The following is a 17,543-nucleotide window of genomic DNA, read 5'->3' on the forward strand; positions in this document are numbered from 1 at the left end:
GTCTGTCTTGGCTGAAAAGTACCAGTGACACAGTAGTGCAGTTCCAGCTGGATTTACTTGGTAACTACTCAGGATTTGCTTGCTACATGCCCCATATACCTTTGTTACTGTGTCTGTACTGGTTACCTGATGGATTGTGAGGATGCTGTCCTGATACTGCTTAGTTTATGAAGTGTGATGAGGTCAAAACTTAAAATGCTTTATGTGTAGCTTCTGATCTTCTTTTGATGTTCGACTAAGAATGCCATGTCCCTGACTAAAAGAAGGAGGTGGCTTTGCTGACTTTCCTGAGAGGTGTCGGAAGGTTACTAACTCTCCTCCAAAAGGACTATGTACCACAGATTTTTATTTTTTTTTTAATACTATTGAATCATTTGCTTTTTCTGATGTGTTACATTTGCTGAACAGTGACTGGTGCTTCATTTCACATTTACAGTATTGCATTTAACGTTTTTTAAAAACTTCTATTCGGCTACCTAATTCACTTTGTAAATAAATATTTCATTCTTTGGCAAAAGAAAACTGTTTTGGATTGGAGCCATGCCGAGCTCTTTGCACCTCTCTTGAGCTATACCTGTGATATGACCCAGCCTCCTGCTGCTCAGCTACCTGGTATAGACAAATTGCAGGTGGGTATGTCTGACAGCAGAGGTATTTGGTGCTTAGATCAGAAGGGCTGCCACAACTGCGCATCTGGAGTTCATTCAAAGCAACTTTTGCAGACTGGGAGGTCTGTGGTCTGAGGATGCAGTTCCAAGTCAAGAAGCCAACTTTAACTTTTCTGCAGCAGGAAATTCAGCTGATTACTCTTATGTTTCAGGACAGATTGCTGCACTTTGGCTTTGATCGAAGGCTTTCAATATATGACCTGCAAAACCTTTTGATTACTGTCTTCTCTTGACCAAAGGGTATTTGTATTGGAGATTAATTTTGTTGTGAGGCTCCCAGCTTGCTCGTCTTCATATTATTAAGTTCTTCTTCATGACAAAAATGTAGAACTTCAGCCAAGGATTGTGGTGTAACTGAAATGTTTCAGAATTTAAACCGATTGCACGACTGTGTACTGTTAGAGGGTTTGAGTCAGATTCTTTAAATGTTTCTATGTGTTCTCTGTCCTCAGATAAGTACCACTATTCTTCATAGCAGGATGGTTTAGCAGGGTAGGAGCTACTTCTCTGACTTTGTGTCTGCCCTTTCAAGATACGTAGAAAGATGGGAACAGAGGTGAAAACACGGATTGTATTAATCCAAAATACTCTTAGCAGAATTGCTTGTGCTATCAATCAGTGTTCACTTTAATTCTTAAGACACGGAGAGTTGATGTGAATATTTATTTAAATGGCCTGTGATTTGCAGGCTGACCCCCACTTGAAAAACAAATCAAATCAATGGATTGGTAAACTTAAAGATGTTTTTCTGTCTTTACAGGTGTACCAGAGGTTGATGTGCTTCCCTTTGATGTAACTGGCAGTTAGAAGTGTTGGGCTAATGCAGTCTGAGCTATTTCTTCCATTCGTAATTTCTTCTATTAGCAAAAAGAATGGGATGACCTCACCAGATTTTTTTAATTTTGCTAGTACCTACTAATGCTCAAATCAAATACACTACAAAGTTTTACCTAAGGGAAACCCCAGACTGTAGTTTCTTGTCTGCAGTTGACAGAAGTCTTTACTCAAAGCCTTAACTTTCTATTTACAGCTCTTCTTTTAGTTATTTAAGACTTGATCAAACTTCCCTTGTTACAAAGTTGCAGAGAAATTTTGCAGAATGGTAATCGTGTGTTTTGCCCCATATGCCTCTCTAGTACTCCCTGTTCTGGAGCAGCTTGGTGTATTCAGCTTGGTGGACGTGATGAAAGTCCTCTGTGGTGGTCTGCACTCAGCAAAAACTTGGTGGAGTTTAGCTGGCAGAGTCTCTATCAGCCAAGAAGTCTGTGGCTGTGGAGGCGACAGCCAGTCCAGCTGTGCAGAGATTATTATTTTCTCTGCAACATCTCCTCCGAGTTGCTTGCTGGCCACTGCAAAATTGCAGAGAGAGACAGTCTCTCCTGTGTTCTCAGCGCTCCCGTGATGGTCCTGCCTCCGTCCTGCAGAAAAAGTGCAGAGGAAGAAAATTGGCATTGCTGAGCTTGTGGCTGAAATGAGAAAAATTGACATCTGCTGCTGCATGGAGAGAGTGGAAGTGAGGCACTAAGAAAGCCTGCAGGTAAGACGAAGTCATTTAAAAGCAGTTATTGACTGGAGCTGTTTGTCCCCTTAAATGTGGCTTAAAAAGTTCTGCATCAATAGGTGCAAGAGCTGGAGGTGACAGCAAACCACAACAACGCGGTATAGCCTGTGCAACAAATATCTTGGGTTTCCAGTAGAAGATGGTCTAGTGGTGATACTTATGCATTCTCTGTAATCGATATGAATTGTGGTTCAAGCAAATACAGATTTTTCTAACCCGGCCTGACTAGACTGTGGGTTCTCCCTTTGTAAATACTTAGTCCGTGCTCCTTTCTCCCATTAGCTTCAAAGCAGCCATGCGTTATGCATACAGTGCTATACTGCAAGTTTTCTCTGACGTGGCAGTTCTCCGTCTGTTATTTAGAAGGAGACAAAGACCCATAGTCCTATGCAGAGCCTGAGTCTTTTCCTCGTCTACCACCTCACATCTCCATCTACAGTGTGTGACATGATACATAAGTACTATTTTATAAGGTATTGTGATATTAAGGAAAAAGGATATGGGATTTATTCCCCACACTCCCCTCCTGACAATGAGGCTATGCCTGTTTGTGGACCAAATTGCAAATGCTCTAAAACCTGCAGGAAAAAAATGTTTAGGTCAGATGTGTCATGAAGGTAATAAATGAAGTATTCTGTACTAGCAGATAAGGTATGACTTAAATGGGTATGTGGGGATGGAGATGTAGGCATTGCCTTTCCTGTAATTTCACAGACAAGTTATGCAACAATAGAAGTTGCAGAAGATTGTTATATTAAGTACCCACAAAGGATCATTCCTTATTCCTCATATTACAGAGAAAATACCATAACTGTAAACTGTTAAGTCTCTCAGCTGTCTAGCAGGGGCATTGTGTTTTATCTGATAAAAACCAACAGAGATGGGTGAAATCATAACATGAATAATTTTTTTTTAATTAATAATTGCAGTGTCAGTCCCAAAATAAAAATTAACTGACTTTTGAGAAAAGCACATGAGCACCTTCAGGGTAGCACTAGAATCATAAAATACATGACACCAAAAATTGTACTTGAAGGGGAAGAATTTCTCTTTGTAAAGCTTTTCCACAACCTTTCATGATAGCTTATGATAGCCAGAAGATGATTAGTCATGGAGCTCTGAGATTAAATGCCAAGTGACCAGGGTCATACATGTACTAACGCAAGAAGTAAGGCTTTCCGTATCTGTGAGGGCTTAGATATAACCATTTACATTCTGTGGCACGTGTATGAGAAGTCATTGCCTAGAACAGAGGATATATTAGTTAGTTATAACCCATTAGTGGACTATAATTATTTTTTCAAAACCAGTTTAACTCAGCGTTTACTTAGTAACAAACACTGAAGAAAGTAACAAAAAAGATGGGTTTATTTTGCTTTGCTAGGCTAGTATTTGGAGGACATAAAGTGTTGCTGTTTGGGTCAGATATTAGAGGACATTCCTGGTGCATGCTTATGGAGTATGCTAGGCAGAGGATTTAGTGATGAAGAATACCCGCAAAGTGTGAAGACGGGTTTAGAATTACTAGTGAGATATTTCAGACTCTTATTCTTGGTAATGTTAGCTTTTATATATTGCAAGAAATTGAAACTACCAGGATAATTCAGCTGTAAGATATGTCACAACTATTCTCTTCTGGGGTTGGACACACATTGCCAAGGGTTTTGGTCAACAGCTGCCCTGTCTTGTCTAAGCAGTGGGTTGTAAAACTGGCAGTAGGCTTGGTATCTCTCCGTAGCATCTGATGAGGCCCGGAAGCTGATAATACTGATAATTTTTGAAAGCTTGGAGCAAAGTGTCTTTCTAAAGATGAGCAAGTCTTTCGACGAGCTTCATTTGTGTAAATTTGCATGGGTTTTCTTTAACCCATAATTCACTTGTTTCTGTTGTTTGGTTGGAACTTTCTTGTTGCTTGAATTAATGCAGTAATTAATTAGATTAGTATTTTTATCCTGCTAGTCCTCTGAAAGGCATATGGAGAAATAAGGCAAGATGTGGTCATGGTAAGGTCACCCCAGAAGTTTAAGGGACTTCAGTTCTATACAAGTCCAGGTTAGCAAAAGTTTTCATAACTAACAGATTTGAGCCAGGGATCTTGTCTGGTGCTCACTTGGGAGCTTTTGAGCACTGTATGGAGGAACACGTGGGTCAGGGTGGAAGCAGGGCTACAGGACTCCTGATTGCACAAACGTAGCTGAATCTCCACTGAGGAGTAATGGAGTGAGGAAGCACCCCTGAAACACTGGTTCAGAATAATCCAAGCAGCCAGGACTGCTGTGATCAGCACCAGCCATGAGGCTGAAATCAGAATTGGGATGGGAGCTTTGGGACAGGTCCCCACAAAACAGCTCCTTCAGGACTGGAGCAGAACAGCGGTGGTGAGTCCTCCCTCCCTGATCTTCATGCCTACTGCTGAGACAAGTTCAGCCTGCAAGAAGGGAGCTGAGTAGGTGCATGGGTGAGACAGAGTCCTGGGTTTCCATAAACTGTATGTTGTTTATTTGATGTGGAAGAGGGGAGAAGGAGCTTTAATCAAGCTGTTCCTGCACTGGTCACAATTGCTTTTTCGATGTATATGGTGAGTTTCGCATGGTTCTTGGTACTGTTTCCCATTTTTCCCCACCAAGAGAAAATAAAAAAATAATAAGTAGAACCTGCTGACCTTACTAAGGAGACTTCATTAGTAATTTCCCAGTGGCAAAAATAGTCTGGCTAGGAACCTAGGTCAGTTCTATTTATCATGCAGATGAACTCCCCAGTGGACCCCAGTCCCTGGTCTCTCCCATCACCAGAAGGTCATAGAGGATGGCTAGGGCTCTGCAGGTTTTCTGCCGTGTTACAGGACAAGAGTCAAAGTGCTAAAGGGATTTCACTAAGTGCTCGTGGAGTGACTAATACACAAGACAAACGAGCTTGCAAATGTCCTACGCCAGGGGATACTGCCAACATTTAAGCCAATAGCTCAATGGTTACATGTGGTGGATGCACACTAATATTTTTCCTTGTGACTGAGTTTACTGCGTACTCTGGGTAGGGTGCCTTTTCCTTCCCCTACTCCTCCCTTTCCTTGGAAACTATCAGTTGTCTCCCCATGCCCCAGTTTCAGAGCAGAGTTAGTCAGGATATCTCTTCCAGTGCTGGAATAAATCTAAGCAGCACGTGCTTCCCTTCAGAGGGCAGCACAGCTTGGCAAAATGTTCAGAGGTGCTTTTTCATTCCTCAGCCACCGGTGTGTGAAAAGAGATTGCACCCCTCAGGAGAGCTCCATCAGACAGTGCAGTATGATGTGCAGGTTACTAAAATGTTGGCAACAACAAGTTAAAGTTCAAAAGCCGTCGTGCCTCATGGCCTCTTTCCAAGCAAAGTATTATTTCACTTTTCCCTTCCTCCCTATGGTAATTAGCAAGATGCTACACGGGAAACGGAGTGGCTGCTCCCTGCTCCTCCCTCCCACTGATGCGCATCTCTTCTATTCCCTCTAAAGAAGGTCATCTCCACTGATTGAAGAACTCCATGCTCCATTAAAAAGTCCGCCAGGACCAGATGCCCTCACAAATGGACATTTCACCCCACATCATTCCTGTGTCTCTGGAACAGACCCAAGGCAAAAATGTCTGTTTCATCTCACGATGATGTGTAAAGTGTCTACTTAGGATTGGCAATGTTTCTTTCAACAAGCAGAAGCCAATCTCCTAGTGAAGTTGCTCCAAAAGCACAAGATGAAAGAATGAAATTAAAAAATAGTGGAAGTGTATTTCTTAGTTTTCTGGCTTTTGAGTGCCTGGGGCTTACCTTTTGAAGCTCACTTAAGGGCAAGAATGGTCTCTTCTTAAGAATCAAATACTGATATACTGGTGTATTCATCATCAGAGTGTAGAGCTTTAAGGAAATACCAAATATTGTTGCACTGCCACCAAAAAATTGGGGATGAGATTTATGATCCTGTCAGGTGACAGCTGCCTCCACTGGAGCTTCAGGAGCACCATCAAAATCTGCCATACCACGATCTCTTTTTCTCTTATGTAAGTTGTTCCACTAAGAAGTAACACAGACCATGAGAAAGGCCATCCCATAGCCCATGTTGGGGAATTCAATACATATGAGAAACAACTTGTACCGATGTAAGTTGTTTCTCCCAGTAGTAACACACCAATGTCAAAGATATGGATAGCAAGACCAGAAACATCAATTAAATAATGCCCCCAATGAATTCCATTGCAGTTTTTTAGAAAATTATCTAATATTGTTTCTATTATTCAGCTAGCTTGACTTTTGCAGATAAAAAAATGGATGATATAGCTGGTAAGGCTCTTATGCTAAATATTTTTGTGAAATCATTACTTCTATTTTATTTTTCTTGTACTGTTTTCCATGCACAAAGAATTTAAATCCTCTATTAACCTCTGGGCTGCATTTTTTTTTCCCTTTTCTGTGAGTATTTTCTCTTGTGTTGAGAGAAAAGTTCTTGGCCAAAATGACTGTCTATCATATTCCATGATAGGACTTAAAAGTGATTATACAAGCTGGTTGTTTCAAGTTCTATTTAACCTGAAGATACAACATTTTCTGGCTGATGTGATGAACTCATCATCTGAATTGCCAGCAGCCACTGCGCATGTTCAGCATGTTTCCAAACAGGTTGTGCTCTCCAGGATTTTGGCTGTGGTTTTTGTCTTTTATTAAGTAGTCAGGGATTGCATAGGCCCCTTACTGAATACGGATAAGAATACGTATTTAGTTACTACCATAAGATGACATGACAGAGCTGGACAGGTTCGCTACAGTAAATAAAAAAACAAAAAAAACAGTTTCTGATTTCAGTTGCACCTCTTTATCTCAATAGGTTCAAGTGAATTGCACTGGTCTTAGTCCTATCTAATGAAACAATATTAAAAAAAAATCAAGACAAATATCTGTCTCCAAGACATCTGGGGACTTGATCAGGTTTATGTACTTTATCAGGATTTTAGTCATATATAAATACATAAAAACACTTAACAGTGAAAGTATTACTAAACATGCTCTGAGTTAACTCATCTATGTGAATTTATCTCTAGGTGTCCTGGTTTCAGCCACGACACTAGGATAAGGTGACTTAAAACCCAGAGATAACTGTCCTCCTTATCCACACGATGGTAGTTACTTACTAGGAAGAGCAACTTAAATAGTATGATTCAGACAGAAAGCAGCCAAATGGTGGTGGTGGGTGGTGGTTTTTCTTTTTAAATTACTGAAATCAAAGGGCTATCGTAAAGAGTAGATGTAAGCAGTAGTACAAAGTCTGGCTTGCTCATCACAGTGAGCAACAACTGCTCTGAGTTTTGGATTGTTATAAAGCCCGGTCTGCTTAGGAGCGGCCAACATGGAGAGTGAACTCTCTCTGCTGTAATCCTCTCTTCCACTGGAAGAAAAATCACGTTGTCTTCTCAGACCAGCAGGCTGTTGCAAATTGGTTTTGAACAGCGAAGTTTCATGCTCAAGTACTTCTTGGTCCCCTCCTAGGAAGTTTAGCTGCAGTCAGTCTGACTTTTTAATGTTGCAGTCCCCTGGGTTAATATGAATGACAGGTTTTATATATGGAAAGTATTTTTTTGTACATTGGGAGCGTGGGTTTCTGACTGCTACTTAGCTAAGACTAAGGCTAGGGTCCTGATTTTATATTGAGACTTCTGATGTGACATTCTCTCATATCATATGTTGTACCTTTAACTCATTAAAATTACATTTTCTTCCTTTTTCCTCAGTTAAAGTATCTCGGACTGAAAATTACCATTCTTTGAACTCAGTGAGACCTGTGTTCATTCAGTAGTTCTAAAAATAAAGTCCTTCACATGAGCTAGCTGAAGCAGAATTTCATTTTTTAGAAATGTGAATACAGCTGGCATTCCAGTTTTCCCTGCTGGAGTCAGCCCTTGTCAGTCACTTGTCCTGACAGGAGCACAGGAAAAAAAGGAGTATTAAGAAAAAACACTTACAACCTTCTTATTTGGGACATGAATTATGGGAAGGGAATATTTGCCAATAGGCTGGCTGGGGTTATTTAAATGGTTGAATATGAAGCTGACTTCATTGAGATTCTTATTGCTGAGATTTTATTTTGTGCATCCCGTCTGTAGAAAGCCAAATTTGTCTCAGTGTAATAGTTCAGTTACTGAATACTGAGACCAAAATAATAAATACATGAGTCTCCTCATAAAGCTACACTGATTTGTACTATTATGCAAGGTTTTATCTTTCTTCTGATATCCTGGTAATTACAGCCCTAAAAGCCTTCAGACATCACATATCTTGCATACATTGACTGAGTTTAAGCATATAAAGATAAGGATGTAATTACAATGGAGTTTTGAGCCTTACTCTAGCAAAAACCCATCTATGGCAGCAGAAGCTTTATTTGCTAAAAGGCTGAAGGTAAAGGCCCAGAAACCCAGAACTAATAGAACGTCAAACCATTCCAAGTTTTTACATGGGCTTTGTGCCGATATTTTTCTCAATTATTTGTGAAGCACTGGGTTTCCAAAGCATTCAGCACAGAAGGGGTTATGTTCACATCTGCACTCTGCAATACATGCTCTCCTTTACAAATTTACCAGAGCCTTTGCAACTGAGGTATTGCTAACACACGGAAACACGTTTACTAATGTGCAGACCAAGTACTTGTGTCATTGCATATAAACCGTTACTCTCTGCCTGTAGGTGCTAGCAGCTGGGGTCATTACACTTGCAGGGGAAGCTGATAGTTCATGCAATCATCTCTTCTACTGAGTAATTTGTTTTTCAGTATTTTCACCTACTCTGAACAGGCCAAGGACTTCAGGCAGCTGATCACACCTGCTGCACCAGTGGTTTTCTCTGGAGCTAGCCTTCAGGTAGACAGTTATTTTTGTACTCTGAGATACTTAATTGCATGCAGAAATTTCCATTTGGAACACGAGTTTAAGAAAAAGGCTTCTATTTGTTGCATGAAGACAAAATTAATATTTTGCAATTATGGAAAGTTTGCAATTATAGAAATTATTGTGCCCCACTTAGAACTGAAGTTGTACAGGTAAATATTACAGTACCCAAGATATACATGATACAAGCAAATAACCCCCAGAAATAAATACAGAACACTTAACAGTATGTAATTACAGTGGCTCCCAGGCATATGGCTGTTGTACAGTACAAAAGGCTTGTGTATAAAGAGGTACTGGAAGTCAGTTCACTAAATGTTGAATCCTTGTACATAGAGACACATCAGATATTTACTGCAGACTATACACAGTCATCCTCTGGGAAGCTGAAGCATTTTTTGAGGATTACATAGGTTCTGGCCAGAATCTAATGTCATACTGAAAACTTCTGAACTTGTGGAAAGACACCCATTAGCTTCAAGCACCTAAAACCTCAAAGCCCTGATACCTTTTCGTGTTTTCAATAACTAGAATGGCACCAGACTATAAATTTTAAAAATCCTCTTTAAACATGTCACCTAAAGTTGTTATTCTTCTCCTCCGCATTCAAAAGCTGCATTGCAGGTTTTCTGGCTAATGACTGGAAGGGGTTACTTTTGTTTAAATAGCTTAATCCTTTCTCTATTAATAGATGTCTCTAACAAATGTTATCATCTGACCTATTTCACAACAGAACTGGGTAAACTCAGCTGTTTAGTATCATGCCTTTTGGTGCCTAGAAGTATTTTATTAAGGTATTGAAAAGCAAGACTTTAGGGGAGGAACAGCTTTGCAAGAACATCCTAGTATACATGCATAAGGAATGACTGGATTATTGTAAGTTATTACAACAGGGGCCTGTCAACACAGAGAAACCCCATGCAAGGATGCATACAGGGTGATCCTGTGCTTTAAAAGACACACATTTCTTCCAAGCGTATTTCTACTTCTAGTCCAATTTAAAAAGATTTTTTTCTGCCTACAGTTAAGAATTTCTTAGTTATTAAAGCTTATGGCAATCTCAAGAAAGAAAAATAAATCACTTCTCAGTTTCTCTGGGATTGTTTTAGTGGGAAAGGCAGAATCTCAGTGAAAAAGTGACTAGATACTCAAGACAGGAGCATTAACTTTCTTGGATCAAAATCCAACTCATTCAGGAGCAAAGCTTTCACTGACTACAGCAGGAACTGGTCTGCAAATGCTAAGTTCTCTTTTATGGAGAAGCATATCTGCCGAAGAAAAGTATGCTTTGCGTTGGGTTGTGGCGAATAAAGAAAAGGAAAGGATGGTCAGCATTGAAATCCTCTTCCATAGCACTGCAGAGCATAGCAATGCCAGCAGTGGCAGCTGCAGCTTCCGTGCCTTCCTCATTCACTTCTACAAAAGTCTTGTGGACAATTTTTGAGAGAAAGAGGTCATGTGCCCCTGACATTCCCGACAAGTCAGCCTTGCCACTGTCAAATATATCCAACAAGCCCATAGCGGCTAAATCTGATTTAAGGTCATAGCTTTCTTCTAGCTTAAACTTTGGCAAATGCACACGAACATCAGTGGAATATAGATGCTCTGGACATGTCCATTCCTGGAGCTTCTCTAAGGTAAGCTGCTTTTCCAGCTAGAATTAAAAAGACAGAGATCATTACATATCACCAGTGTAGAAATATTTCATTTTCAGTAACATTTACAAGGCTTTATACAGCACTATACGACTATAAAGCAACTATAAAAAAATGACCATACCCATATCTTTGATAGGTCCATATTGATCAAACAAATGCTATTAAAATTAAGTGGAGTCAGTGCAGTTTATACTTTACAAAGTAATGCAGACACTTGCTTCTTGCTGCAATGTACATAAGGGAAAAACATGCTCTGATAGCAACTAAACCCAGTTACTCTTACTGTTTAATGTAACTAAATGGAATTACATAATTAAAAACAAGTAACAAAAATAATCATCGGAGAGCTCAAAGAAGCTGATGTGTTCCTGGTCATTTAATGGGAAATGCTGTCACTACTTTAAGGCTATGAAAATACTGACTTTGAAAGGTAATGCAAGAAAAGTTCTGTCATTAAAAAAAAAAAAAGCAAGGCAAGTTAATTCCCGTAACTTTGTTTTTGCAGTCTCCCTCATGGTTCTGTTTGTCAAGCCAAAGGACACGTGAACACAACCTACAAAGCCAGAACACAACTTCTCTTCCTGATACAGCACATGCACGTATCCTTTATTGCAGTGCTAGTAGAGTCTAGTCTAAAAATACGCTTGATAGATATAGGGCTCTAAAAACACAGGTTCATTAAGGCTTTAATTTTGAATGGCTGAACTTATCCATTAAATAACTGCATTAGCTTGGATGGGTCACCTTCTGCAGTCCAGTGGAGTCATCTTCAATGTCATCAGGTAACAGGATGATCATACTAAGTTCTCTTCCATCATAAGGCAGCTCTAAAATACGGATCCTCACTTCAGGGATGTAACCAAAACGAAATCTATTTTCCTGATACATCATTTTCACTGTCTTTCTTTCATTCTGGATGGATAAAAGGTACCAAAAGTAATGGTTAAGAAAATACTCATTTAAAGAACTGATAGGAAACAACTAAGTTAAAAATTGCATTCTTGCAAAAACTCTTCCTCCATTATATCAGGTGATTATAAAACTTCCTTCATCAAACTCTTGACTGACTGTTTAATAACAGTTTCTTCTAAAGACATAATGAGTTTGTATTATATTTGGTTCTCCTTTGGCTTCTATAGCACAGACCTCACAGAAACTGAAACAATTTCTTTGAGTTCCTCTTCCTTTATATTGCTCTAGCCCCCAAAATGACAACGTTACAAGTCAACAAAGATCGACTCTATTCAGCATAAAGTAGATGACTGTATACAGTGTCTTGAGAAAATGGGGCTTAACCAAAACGTGCAATCATTTAATGCTGTTTACCTAGCATCACAAACAGGCACAGTTCATAGCAGCTGAAACTGCTAGCGGACAGAAACTCTGCTAGGCACAGGCAGGGTCCCAATCTATACATGACAATTGTCTCTGATGCTATTTCAGTGAGACAACAAAATAGCTTCCTGAATACAGGAGAATACTAAAATCCATAAAAAACTCTTTTGGGTGAACTGAAAACATTCATTAAAGACTTTCTATTTCTATTTTTTTATTATTTTATCTGTAAACAAAGCTTCACTTTAGCACCAATATTATTTGACCTTTTTGTTAGATATACTACCAAGACGTATTTGTATTACCTTATTTAACCGAAATGGCATGTCAGTGGTGTCGGCTTCTTTAAATTTCTCTGCCCAGTTGCCTTTGAAATAAATAGCGTTCACCAGTACAAGCTTGGTCATGTTATCAACTGAGCCTTCAGACAGCAGATTAGGGATTTTACCTTCAGAGGGGGTAGGAAAAAAAAGTCACAACAAAATCTTGTACTAAGTTGCTGGCATATAAAACATACATGAAGAAACTGATGCCACAGAAATACTACAAATATAGAACTCCAGTCCATTCCTGTAATAAAGTGTCTTTCAGTACCTGTCACCTTACTTCATACTTTTTAATAGTACATGCTACTATAACTTTTGATATACAGTAATTTGATGAAAATGTAATATTTTTAGCTTAAACTGTCACATATGACTCTCACACAAGAATTAGAAAATACCCACATTTAGGATTACTGGATTTAGAAATACATATACAATATGGACTGGGACTGTCTAAAACAAATTCTCCAGCTCATGAGTATAAATCTATCTTTTGGCATCTCTCCTGCACTCATCGGCCTAAACACAAAAAAATGGAAAAGTCTCAGGACTTATGGAACTGTTTAAATGTCTTGCTTAGGTTGCCAACGCATCAAGTGAATATCCCAGGGCAAAATTAAACTGCTCTAAAGGCAGCAGAGAATAAAGCCTATTCCTGCTCCCAAAGTATGAAACACTGCCAGTTACTTTATTAACCAAAGTAGTTTACCTTCAGTTTTCTTCTCTACCCACTGGTTAATTTCCTTCCTGGCTTCATCACAAGCCTGAAGAAAATCAACTGTAGCCAAATCAGCTCCATATAATTTCCGAGTATTAGTCAGGAAATCCTAGATTTTGGAACGATAAGAATAGCTTTCATTGCATGCGGGTAAGAAAACATCTCTTTATGATGTAGATAAGGTGCATGTCAAACAATTTATCACCTGCTCTGAGGTGGGGCTCTAACAGGTTGGGTTTTTTTCCCCTCTCAGAGTAAACCTCATAATACATCTGCCATGTATACAGCTGAGGGGGTGCTTACTGCAGGTGTTGCAATATTTACCTGTCATTCTCCTGAAACAGGCTCAAGCACAGCTAGGATAAAACAAAACTCTCCAAAAGAGCTGAAGAGGGATAAAAATAGCAACCCAGGTGCATACAAGGGTATAATTCACTGGTGAAGAGGCATGTTGTTGAGACATGTTGGGCATCCCCTCCCAAATAAATACAGTGTTTTCAAAAATATTTAAGTAAGTAACGTGGTACTAGACCAATGAAAATCCTAAAAAGCTGATTGCAACAGACACAGAGCCGGTTGCATCCTAAAAAGCTCATTGCAACAGAGTGGGGTGTTATGATAGTTACTGAAAACTAAGAACCTAGACAAGTGGTTTTCCTCTTGAGCCCAAAAGCAGCAGAACCAAACAAGCAATGAAAAGGGTTTGCTGTGTAGTATCCTTTAGCTGAGATGCACAGATGCCTACAGATATGGAAATGCATATGCATGTACGCAACACTTTTGTCGACTGCCCAGTAACATTTAGAAATATGCCTAGCAATATTTCTACTTCATAAATACTCAAAATAGCTGCATTTTCCCCACCAGGTTCCATCATGATCTGCACCAACATACCGGCAAAAAGCTGTAGGACTTCTCTCCAAAAAGCCGACTGGCAAGCCGTAAGAGATAGGGAGCATTGCATCTGTTTATATCCATAGTCAGAGTCTGAAATCTTGAATGAATATCTTGAACTTTGTCAAAATGAAGTGTCTGAAATAAAAGAAGTGAACTAGCTGCTGCTAATACGGTCTTAAAAGAACATACAGTGCATCTATAGGATGGGTCTGATCCAGCAGGTAGGTAGGTTGAAGAAAGAAAAGAGGCTGGAAGCTGCTTAGAGACTTCTATAAACCTCAGAGAGTGAACGAAACTGTTCCTCGGTGCTATGCTGCCTGTGTCAGCTACTTGTATGAAGCTCCTGGTTTATGCGTCGTCACAGCTGAAGCTGTTGATCACAACAGTGACACCTGCGTGCCTCCCCTCCGTGGACCACTGGGCACAAGGACTCATTCCCAGGTGGGGACTTGAAAAGGGAGACGATGCCATAGGGACACTTTAGCTTTCTTGCTTTCCCCTTTGGCCCAAGGGAACCTGGGGGTTTTGCTTTTCAGAACATACGATCAAAACTAGCACAGGTTGGGTCTTAAGAAAACTTAGAACCATTATCTTTTATGGTTTTATGAACATATAATTGCTCATATATACATAAAACTGCATCATCTTAAAAATCAAATGCATTACGGCAGTTTTTCTTCACCAGTACCTCCTTTCCCAGAGGCAAGCTGGCTGGCCAAGGCTTACAGATATGACAGCAGAAGCTGCCAGACCTCATCGACAGGGAAGGCTAGACTAGAGCAGGGACATTCATATTCAGATTTAAACCATGTATTTCTCAGAAGACTGAGAAAGACTGTTTCTGAGACTGCTGTGAAACAGCCCCTGGTTCCAAAGGAAAGCCTTCATTTTATCTCACCGGGTTTTTGGTCAGGCCTTGCTGCCCACATTAATGCAAGCTGTGTTGTACACATGAATAGCTGAGCAAAAACATCACGGAGGCAACCTACAATAGGATTATGATCACAGAAACAGATTTCTATACGCTTGCAAACAGCCCTTGACAGTTACCAGTCACTGCCTCCTTAATCAGCTATGTTTCCATAAGCAAAGCATTATGGTATGGGAACGTGCATTATTGAGGATGACTGTGCTGAAAAACTTTTTTTTTTTTTTTCCCTCTCAAGTTCTTTTTGCATGATTTCTGCTGTCAGGACATTTATTGTAGGCGAGGCTGTCAGTTTGATTACATGAAATACACATTCAAAGTCTGTTTGTACAAGTAATGAGAAAATAATTTTATTGTCTTATGCAGTAAGCACAGCACCACTCAACAGTATAAAACAGTTCCTCCTAAAGTCCAGAATACAAAGGTGAACTTATTCATAGCAAAATACATGATGATGACTGCAATGAGAAGTCTCATACGCCCTTTTGCACCAATGGGCGTTAGCCTAACAAAGGGGAAAAATAATAGTGACCAAGTCCCTGCCGTGCAGGAGGCCTCAGGGGAAACTGGCACACCCCCATGTATGCCATTTTTGCAATTTATAATGAGGTTTTTTTAAACTACCCTACCTAAACTAAGTCTACGGTTAAGAATAAGCATGTGGGCTCAGCTCCTCCAGATACCTGAGTGCCTAGCTGTTACTAAGATACTGATAACTTAGGTAGCACCATCATGTATTATAGTTGTTACCCTCTAAATATAGAACTATATATTACTACTGTGTTTCTTACAAAATAGACAGTATTATTAGCAATAAGCATACCATTGGTGACCTTGTATTATAAAGCAACAGTTCTTTGTCCAAATGTCTCAAGAAAACTAATAAGGCCTTGCTGCTGGAAACTCCAATCAATTTAAATGGAGACTGATTAATTAATGAAACTAGTTTCCTACTTCAAGAATTAACAAGTGAAATAAAATGAGAACCAAGGGCCATAGCAAATATGGAAAGAGGGCTCTGGAGCAGAGCAGGCAGAAGGTAACTGCAGAAATGAGCCTGAGGAAGACTCTGAGCATGACAGAAATCTTCTCTTGAGCCCACAAAAATAATACCCTCCTTTCATTTTCCATCCTCTAAACCACAACAATTTTTAATGTAAATAAAATATAAAGCAAAAGAGAAATTATATATATATATATATATTTTTTACTAACCTTCAGCACCTGTGCTTTTGTATTACCTTTGGCCCCTAAAAGGACCATGGCCAGAGCAGCAGAGACACTAACAGGAGAGAAGAAAACATTCCCCGTTGGGTTGGTCTCATTAAACCTGCTGAACAGATCAAGTGCAAATCTGCTGTTGGCATTACGCAGGTTCTCCATCGTTATAGCTGAAAAATAAAACAGTCAGTAAGGACTCGGGGAAACACTCTTCAAAAAATTAACCTAATCTTGTGCGACTCACAAAGACTCAATTAATCGGGTTGCAGCTGGGTACAGAGACAGCAAGAATTTGTCAGTGCATCTTCTTCAAAACAAATCAGTCACATTGAAAAAGCGTGGGGTTTTTTTCCACATAAATTGTATATCCCAACCTTACCTATCGCACTAACTTTAAAGACACTATTTAAAAAACTCCTTGCCTTCTAACTTGAAATTGGAAGTAGGTGTGCTGGCAGGATTGCAAGTTAAAATCCTTCAGTCTCGCAGGCCCAGCGCACCCCAGAGAGCTGTTTCCCCCCGCTCTTCTACCCAAATCCCGCACAGAGCACGTTCACAGTAACTGCTCAGGGAGACTTAGACACCTTTCAGCAAGCCGCCCATCTTCCTGGCGCAAACCATGCCACGAAAAGGTGTCAATCCTGCCAAAGGCTTCAGCGCACACTTACCTTCAGCGGTGTAAAGCACTGCTATCTTCACCAGCCTGCTTTGCCAGCGACAAGCGAGCTACCTGCACGCTGCGTCCACGTACCAACGCACCTGAGTCCCAACAAAGCTGAGCAGCCGTAAACGCACAGGCAGAGCCCGTGGTTTTGTTTGCTGAAGGTGACGTACCAGCTAGCGAAGGCAGAAGCGAAGCGCCGAACGGTCGAAGCTTCAGGGCTGACACTGCACAGCCGGAGCAGGGATTTATTTGGGCGAGATGCTCCCCAGGAGGCTCTTTGGGCAGGGTGAAAGGTGCGAGGGCTGGGTCGGGTGAAAAACCCTACCCAAAGGCTAGTGGCAGTACCGCTTGATGCTGAAAAACCTTCCTGCCCCCCCAGCTCAGAGTCTCACTTCTCTTTGCTCGCAGCGGAACTGCGTCCAGCTTGTTTCCCACCGACTTTCACTTTGACGCAGGCATTTGTGCGCCTGCCCCCGGCAACCAGGGCAGCAGCCCAGTAATACTGTACAAATACTGTCCAGACCCAACCACACGGAGGAGTTTCCGCCGGCATTCGGCTGTTTCCCCCCAGCCTTTCTACAGGAACTGCAGAATAACACTGTCTGCTTCCACTGCCAGACAGATAACCCCCCCCTGCATCTTCACAATGTTCCTTTACCTAGCTCTATACT

General features: G+C 40.4%; 1 protein-coding gene across 1 annotated transcript; it reads right to left on the bottom strand.

Annotated features, from left to right (window-relative positions):
• Positions 1 to 10,095: 10,095 nt before the first annotated feature.
• Positions 10,096 to 16,370, bottom strand: SERPINB1 (serpin peptidase inhibitor, clade B (ovalbumin), member 1). Its single transcript, XM_010573294.1, has 6 exons — positions 16,203 to 16,370; positions 14,057 to 14,194; positions 13,154 to 13,271; positions 12,424 to 12,566; positions 11,528 to 11,695; positions 10,096 to 10,779 (listed from the first exon to the last, which is right to left on the bottom strand). Exons 1-6 carry the CDS (start codon positions 16,368 to 16,370, stop codon positions 10,378 to 10,380), a joined length of 1,137 nt encoding a protein of 378 aa, XP_010571596.1. The 3' UTR covers positions 10,096 to 10,377.
• Between the last annotated feature and the right edge of the window lie 1,173 nt (positions 16,371 to 17,543).

This window comes from Haliaeetus leucocephalus, unplaced genomic scaffold, assembly GCF_000737465.1.
Source record: "Haliaeetus leucocephalus isolate CR32 unplaced genomic scaffold, Haliaeetus_leucocephalus-4.0 Scaffold373, whole genome shotgun sequence".
NCBI lineage: Eukaryota > Metazoa > Chordata > Aves > Accipitriformes > Accipitridae > Haliaeetus > Haliaeetus leucocephalus.